Below are 8,430 nucleotides of genomic sequence, written 5' to 3'. Positions count from 1 at the left end.
ATCAATCTTTCGGTTATATATTGTGTAAATTTGTTATACAATCGTAGGGCTGCTTATTTGAAAGTTCTAGAACCCACAGTAAAATATATCTTGAAACCGTTCGCTACTGTTATCGTGTCGACGTGATTTGTCGGCTACAGGACATGTCATGATCCAGTTCTGATGACTCATTGCACAAACCTTAAAATCTATATTTAGATTTCATAAACAGTCATTGTAATTCAATCAGTACAGGGGGTAATCCTCTCTCTGGGTGGAAAACCTTTTAGCAATGTTACTCCTCTGTTTTAATACGTTTTGTAACTTCTTAAGTTGTCCTTTGTGCAACTAGTTTAATGATAGAGAGTATTCCATTATGGTAATAACAGAGTTGTGAGATAAGTTGAACCTAGGTCACGAACTCTACATGTATATGTATGTGAACCAAGTAGTCATTAATTTTGATTTGGATGTCACGAAGGTTTCTTGAATTGTTTTTTCTTTCCTATCAGCATGAATATAGTTTTATTTTCACCAAGTTTTAATCTTATCCATTCTCCGAAACTGGTAAGAACGTGGATTAAATTATCAGCTGTAAAATTCTGTATCATCTGCAAATAGCTTAAGCCTCCCTCTGTTTGTAATGTTGTTTTTTTATATAGCATACCGATAGTATATATACAAATAGGATTGGATATATTAGGCCTAATTTACAGTTGCCTGGGCCACCTCTAGGCTTAATGGTTCAACAATACCAATAGATCATAAATCGTCGAAAGGAATATTTAAGATAAAGTAAAATCAGTATGCAACGTTTATTCTCATTCATCATTTCCAGCAGATGATTTACAGCAAAACGTATTACTAGCCGTCCATAGTCCATTTACAGTATAATTGTCTGTATGCTGACAGGTTATTTTTGCACTTTTGATATGAAGGATAGATTTGGATTAGATCTGTATGAACTTCTTAAGTCCTAATAATCTAAAGCTCCAATCAGAATTGTTGTAACTATAGCCATTTATTTCAGAATTGGGATGCTTTCACTCATCAATGGCAATATTTGTTATTCTTGAAATTATGTCCGAAAGACTATAAAAAAAAGTTTTACTCCCATTCCTCCAGATATTGACATTGGATCAATAACACAACTAGTTTTCTTTGCACTCTTAATAATCTTAATAACTTCATTATTTGTTATATATATATATATATATATATATATATATATATATATATATATATATATATATATATATATATATATATATATATATATATATATATATATATATATATATATATATATCGCTAATCTTATTTGTGCGACAGGTCCAGCACCAATCTGATTTGGAATACAGTATCCGCAAAAGATTCAACTGTATTTTCTATTTTTCTTTTTCTAAATCTAGAAGTCTAGCAGCTATTTCTTAGTCACTATATGAATTTGGGAGTCTTTGAAATGTCATTTCCTATTACGCAATTCAGAAGACGAATGGTGTAGTGTTATTGTGGTCTTGCTTTCCGTTTTCTTCTTCTTTAGTAAGTGATGATATTGGCACTTTCCGATTTTGTATTCCTCCATGCACTTTCAGGTTTTAACCGATTCCACTTTTCCTCTTCACGTCTTTTTTTTTCTCTCATTTTCTCTAAATTCTCACCCCATCAAACCAAGGCCATTTTCCTTGGTAGTTGTAATATTTTCTGCCAATAGGTCTAAGCATATGTTATCTTATTAATTTCATTCACCCTATTGTATACAGTGTCAAGTTATCAACACATAACGTAAGTTACTTAAGACCTTGGGGGATCATATTTATTTTCTTGGTAACTTCATCAATAAACACACATGGAGATAAATTATATCTATAAATAAAACTTGTTTTCTTATTATCATTATTACTATATCATAGCTTCTTGAAGACAAAAAAGACTATATGCGGGAAACATCAAGGCATATATATATATATATATATATATATATATATATATATATATATATATATATATATATATATATATATACCTAAGACATAAACAAGCTCATGCTTTTAGTATGTCGCTTTGTTGGAGGTTTACATGTAGTCCGGAGGAAAAGGAAAATTCTGCAAGCCCCAAGGGCCACAGTGAGAAAGCAGACCCGCGAGGGAAAGAAACAAACGCAAATAATAAAATGTAAAAGAGGAATGAAAAATACAATAGATAATTGTCAATGTTAAATAGACATGTAACAGAAAAATTCCGATTTTAGAGTTAAGTCAACTTGCTCAGCAAAAAGACATTAGGACCAAATTTTTAATTTCTGAAGTTCCACCTATTCAACAATAAACAAAACCTCTTAAGATAGACGGTTAGCCAGAAATCTTGAACAATTTTCTCAAAATACTGATTTGTAAGTGTGATTCAGGTAGAGCTAGGCTAGATGTGTTTATCAGAAGTGAATTTTCCAGCGACGCCGGAGAGACTAGGAAAGGGGGTTACTAGAGGGATAGGAGGAGGGTCTAGACAGAGGGTGGGAAGAAGATGGGAGGGGCGGGGGATTGTAGGTATTTAAATTACTTTACCTACTTACCGGATTCACTTGGCTTGGGCTTTATTAGGACAAGAGTAAACACATTAATTAACGAGATTTGATAATGAATTAAAGTATAGAAATAGGGGAAGGTCTATAGAGTGCTGTGTCAGAGTACCATTCTGATCAAGTAATGAGTATGGGAGTTAAAGAAAACCCCGATTTGATTTTTTTTTTTTTTTGCCGGAAATGCATAGTAATCCATTGCAAAATCTTAATATTTTCAATGGAAAACATAAGTTAGTTATCAGCAGGTGCACTACATGGGCCAGTATGAAATGATTCATCAAGTAAAGTGGAACACTAATAAAGGCTACTCACCCATTACAAAGACCCTCTATTGACTTCAATGATACCACTGCCAGCCAAATGACAGAAGAACCGTTATATCCTCACTGTGAGGGAGGATAAACACAGCTGCTGTGTGCTTGCCTTCTCCACGAAAGACACGGTTTTTTTTTTTTTTTTTTTTTTTTTGTATTTTTGGAATGCCTGAATGCATTCACTCCGATTGCGGCTTGGATTTTACCTCTGGAAAGTACCAATAACTTCTACAAGATCGAGGGGTAGTAGCTAGCTACTAGTCAACGTACAGTCCCTGTGGTGACGGGTACAGCTGATGCCATGTGCTCCCAGACCCCACCACCCCGGCAACCTGGGGCCATGACCCTGGGTGACACCCCAGAGAACCTGGACCTCAGTCTAACTCAACGGTCACAGGAGCAGCCTGGCCCCACACATTCTGGGACACCAATACACCTGTAAGTACTGCAGTAGCCAACCTAGAAAATGTACAATCCCACCCACCCAGCATGACTGAATCCCGTCCATCTACCACAGCCCCCCCCCCCCGCCCCCACGTGTATGTAGGTACTACAAACGAGGATACTGCAAATATGGTGCAAGTGGGAAGGGCTGCAGCTATGGCCACCCTAAACCATGCCAAAAATATGTGAGTCATGGTTTTAGAGATGAGAGGGGATGCACCCTAGGTAGGAACTGCCCCAGCTATCATCCTGTGCTCTGTAGAAATTCAGTGCAGAAAAGAGAATGTTTTAAGGAGGGGTGCAAGCTTACCCACTTAAAGGGAACAAAAAGGCAGCAAGCAAGGATCCAGAGCCCTGACGAAAATGAACAACCCTCCAGGTCAGCAAGCACATCGACACCTTCTCCTCCACCACAAGAGCCCCACAAAAGCAATTTTTTAGAAATGTTCATGGAGATGAAAGCACACATGGCAAACATGAACAAAGTTGTAGAGGCTCAGGGACTTGTATTGCAGAACTTCATGAGGCAAACACCCCAGCAAAATCAACTACCATAAGTACTCCCAGCAGTAGTGTCGCCCATGACCCCAACCTGGGCTTGGCCCAGAGTCGGGGCACTACATTAGAAAAATTCCTAGTGGGCAATATTCGGGGTTTATACCCCAAGGCAGCTCAAAGCAAGATATCATTCATAAGAGAGCTGGCCTGGAAGGAGGACTTTATGTTTATTGCCCTCACTGAAACCCACCTATCTGAAGGAATAAAGGAGCCTGAAATACACATCAGAAATTACACCTCCTTCCGGACAGATAGGAAAGGAAGAACACATGGCGGCACAATCATTTACTTGAGGGATGACATTGCTCCAAACTTAATACCCCTCTTTTCATACTCAGATGGCCAAATTGAACTGCAAGCCATACAAATCCAGCAACATAATATGGTGATTATAAACTGCTACCGTCCACCTGGCAGCTGTTCTAGAAACTTCAGTAGTGCCATGGAAGCTCTCAGTCGCCTACTGAACTTCCTGCCAGTTCCTACACCTGACGTCATCCTCACTGGAGACTTCAACTTTCCCTTCCTGAAGTGGCCCGAAGGAACCCAAACTGGGAGCACCCTCGCTGATAAGTCTCAAGCCGAACTGCTCCTGTCCATTACAAACTCCTCCTTTCTCATTCAGATGGTGTCCATACCAACCAGGGGAAACAATATACTTGACCTGTTTTTCACCAATAACAGTGATGAAATTAACTACGTCTCGGCTGAAAGGACCATCTTCTCTGACCATAATCTCCTCAAGATACACACTACTTACAACAAATCACATTCCCCAGAAATGGCTACACCAACAGAGAAGAACCCTTTCTCCAAACTAAACTTCTTCAGCAGCCAAGTGAATTGGGATCTCCTAAATGCCCAACTACAGTGCACTGACTGGGAGTCAGAACTCCATGTTGGCAACCCTGAGGTAATGCTGAATGACTTTCTAAAAACCATCCTCAGGGCCTGTGAAGGTAATGTGCCACAAAGAAAACTGCCAGCCACCAGAAGAAGCCACATACCAAGGGACAGAAAAGTGCTTATGAGGCAACGGGCGAACTTGAATAGACAAATGCAAACGACAAAGAGTGACACCCGGAAAAACTCGCTGCAAGCTAAGATCTCACATATAGAAAATGAACTCAAGGACTCACACGAGAAGCAACGTGACTGGGAAGAAACGCAGGCAGTGTGCAACATCAAGGCCAACCCTAAATTCTTCTTTAGTACTGCAAGAAATTTTCCAAAACGCAAGTCAAGGTTGGACCACTTCAGGCAGGAAATGGGATGATGTCAAACACCCCTGAGGAAACATGCCAGATTCTCTCCCAGCAGTATACCAGAGTCTTCTCGCAACCTACACCTGCCAAGATTGTTCTCGAACCTGCTGAGTTCTTTAAGGTGCACACCCAACATCACTTGACTCTCGTGAACATCCCTTTCAACATAACTGATGTACAGGAAGCCATCAGTGAACTAAAAATCAACTCTGCTGCTGGACCAGATTGTGTGCCATCCATCCTTTTACTAAGATGCAAGGAAGCTCTGGCGCTCCCTCTCTACAAAATCTGGTGCTGCTCCCTGGACACTGGCATTATACCATCAATATTAAAAGAGGCCATCATCTCCCCAATCCACAAAGAGGGAGATAGAAGTCAAGCCAAAAACTACAGGCCAGTGGCCCTCACCTCCCACCTCATCAAAGTATTTGAGAAAATATTAAGAAACAAGATCATTAGCCACCTTGAGGAAAACAGCTTGATGAGTAACTCTCAGCATGGCTTTCGTAAAGGAAGGTCTTGTCTCTCCATCCTCTTGGCCCATTATGAGTGGCTGCTCCAGGGCCTTGCTGAAGGCAAAAATGTAGAAGTGGTCTACTTAGACTTTGCTAAGGCCTTTGACCGAGTGGACCACGGCATCCTTCTCCACAAGCTGAGGGCCATAGGGATAGTAGGGAAGCTGGGTGTGTGGCTGCACAGCTTCCTTACCAACAGGACTCAGGCAGTAGCTGTTGACGGCCACAAGTCACAGCCTGAGAAAGTCATCAGCGGAGTCCCCCAAGTCTCTGTTCTTGGCCCCCTACTCTTCCTGGTCCTGATGGCCGACATTGAAAAGACAGTCACCAGGCTCCTTCCTGTCCTCCTTTGCTGACGACACTACCCTAAGCCACAGGATCAGTGCGTCTGAGGATGTTGTCCAGCTGCAGGCAAACATCCAGAGGGTCTTCCACTGGGCTGACACAAACAATATGCAATTCAATGAGGATAAATTTGAAATAATGAGACTGGGGCCCAATACTGAACTCATCCACTCCACCGAGTTACTGACAAAAACACAGCAGCCAATCCCACCCAGCAATGCAGTCAAGTGCCTTGGCATCCTCATGGACAATGATGCCACCTTCCAGCAGCACATCAAGGACACTGCCACTAGGGCCAGGCGCATGGTTGGCTGGATTCTGCGTACCTTCCATTCAAGGGAGCAGGAGGTCATGCTGACACTGTGGAAGACCCTCATACAGCCAATCCTTGACTACTGCAGCCAGCTGTGGTCTCCCCATAAACAGGGGGAAATACAGGAGCTAGAGTCAGTCCAGAGGAGTTTCACAAGATCAATTAAAGAAATGAGGGAGCTCAACTATTGGCAGCGCCTGCAAAAGCTGGGACTCTACTCTCAACAGAGAAGAAGAGAGATATATAGAATAATATACACCTGGAAAATCTTGGAGAGGCAGGTGCCTGACCCTACCCCTGACTTACTGAGGGGACGTGAAAGTGAGCGTTCTGGGCGCTCATGTGCAAGACAAAGCCTCTCCTCCAGGACACCAGAGAGGATAAAAACCCTCCTTGCCTCCAGCCTCACCCACAACGGCCCCGGACTGTTCAATACACTGCCGAGAAATGTCAGACACACCACAGGCTGCTCGGTCGCCAAATTCAAGAAAGCACTTGACACCTTCCTGCAGACGCTGCCAGATGAGCCTCCTGTGCCAGGCTATACAGCGTGCTGCAGGGCAGCCACAAACTCTGTTCCAGACCAGATCACCCTCATGAAGAAGGACTCACGGACTGGCGTCAGCGGCGGACCACCACAGCTGTGAGGAAGACCCTCTAAATTCGACCAAGTATACCAAGTAAGGGGAAACTGGAATGCCTCAATGGCACAGTATCATACCACTCGATTGGCCATACATTCCTGAGGGGTTTTTGTTGAAGACTGGGAGTTCGTACCTCCAGATGCACTATACAGCCTTAAGTCTCTACTCTGTGTGGCTACCAACCAAACGCCACATAAACGAATTTTTATTTTCCCAGTAGAAACTTTAAACATACTCTTGTCATGGATGTCACCTAAAATCGAGTGATACCGGAAAGAGCCTGACTATGTCGAAGTTGCAGCCGCTTCTAGAATCCATCATATCACTATGTGTCATCCTTCAGTATGCCCGAGGACAACATGCAACACACAGATAGAAGAGAGAGGCCATACTGTCAATCAGACAACCCTCCTCATCAGCAGAGATTGAACCTACACATCTACCCAATCTACCTACTGAAACTACCATACTACCTGCTCCTCCACATGCAGAAGTTGCCACATCAGTGATGGGCATTCCGAGATTCTAGTATCAGCGTCCCCTGCATGGAAAGACAAGACAGTTATGTGTGGAGGAGCACTGTTCTAGAGTGAAAAGGATGTCGCCCTACCTTGCTGATTATGACTAACCCACACGTCAGCGTTCAACTAACTATTATTCCAAATTATAGCTTATGGGAGAAAAAAGGAAAGATGCAGCGAATGTAGTGAACTTGTATGTTTCAGTTATTTATTGTGTGTAAGCTTGGTTGATTAATATAAATGTGTTGAATCATATGAAGAAGTCTAATTATACCTTAATGTGGCTATGTGATTCTTTGTCAGGCACAGTTTTTATTCATACTAATTGCAGGAAACTCGTAACCCATATTTGTAAGTGATGTGCACTGAGCAGCACAAGTTGTCAAGGATGCCTCCCTACCTTGCTGAATAATATCTTCACACGTTACGATAGTACTAGATTATTACTTCAAATGGAGTCTTTGTAACCGAATTACAATTAGCACTATCAGCAATTCATTCAGTTACCATAATTACGCAGAATATCAACATCTCCAGACTTCATGTCTATGTATAGAACTGTTATTAAGTTCGACGTGTTTTGCAATGCACATTTATGGTGAAAGATTCATTCCAATATTGTTACTGTTCTTGAAATATTCTATATTAATTGTTCATTATTTTTCATGTAGTTTATTAATTTCCTTTCCTTGCAAAGCTATTTCCGCTATTAGAGCCCTTAATGGGTTTATAATACCCTGCTTTTCTAACGGGTTGTAGCTTAGCTAATAATAGTATTTCGAACTTTGATAGGTTTTACATTTTCTAGTTGCTTTGAGAAAATAGATCTTGCTCCCTCTCAGTTTTCGAACTCCTTTTGATATATGGAAAATAATGTAGTTACAGTCGCTATCATGCAATTTGATTTATCTTTTATTGTTAAAATAAAAATTGCATTACGTAGCAGTGTTT

At 41.3% G+C, this 8,430-nt stretch overlaps 1 protein-coding gene across 1 annotated transcript; it reads left to right on the top strand.

Annotated features, from left to right (window-relative positions):
- Positions 1–4,039: 4,039 nt before the first annotated feature.
- On the top strand, positions 4,040–5,152 carry LOC137645446 (uncharacterized). Its single transcript, XM_068378251.1, has one exon. It carries the CDS (start codon positions 4,040–4,042, stop codon positions 5,150–5,152), a length of 1,113 nt encoding a protein of 370 aa, XP_068234352.1.
- Positions 5,153–8,430: the final 3,278 nt, after the last annotated feature.

Source organism: Palaemon carinicauda, chromosome 8 (genome assembly GCF_036898095.1).
Source record: "Palaemon carinicauda isolate YSFRI2023 chromosome 8, ASM3689809v2, whole genome shotgun sequence".
Classification (NCBI taxonomy): Eukaryota; Metazoa; Arthropoda; class Malacostraca; order Decapoda; family Palaemonidae; genus Palaemon; species Palaemon carinicauda.
This window is presented reverse-complemented; position numbering and strand designations above follow the sequence as displayed.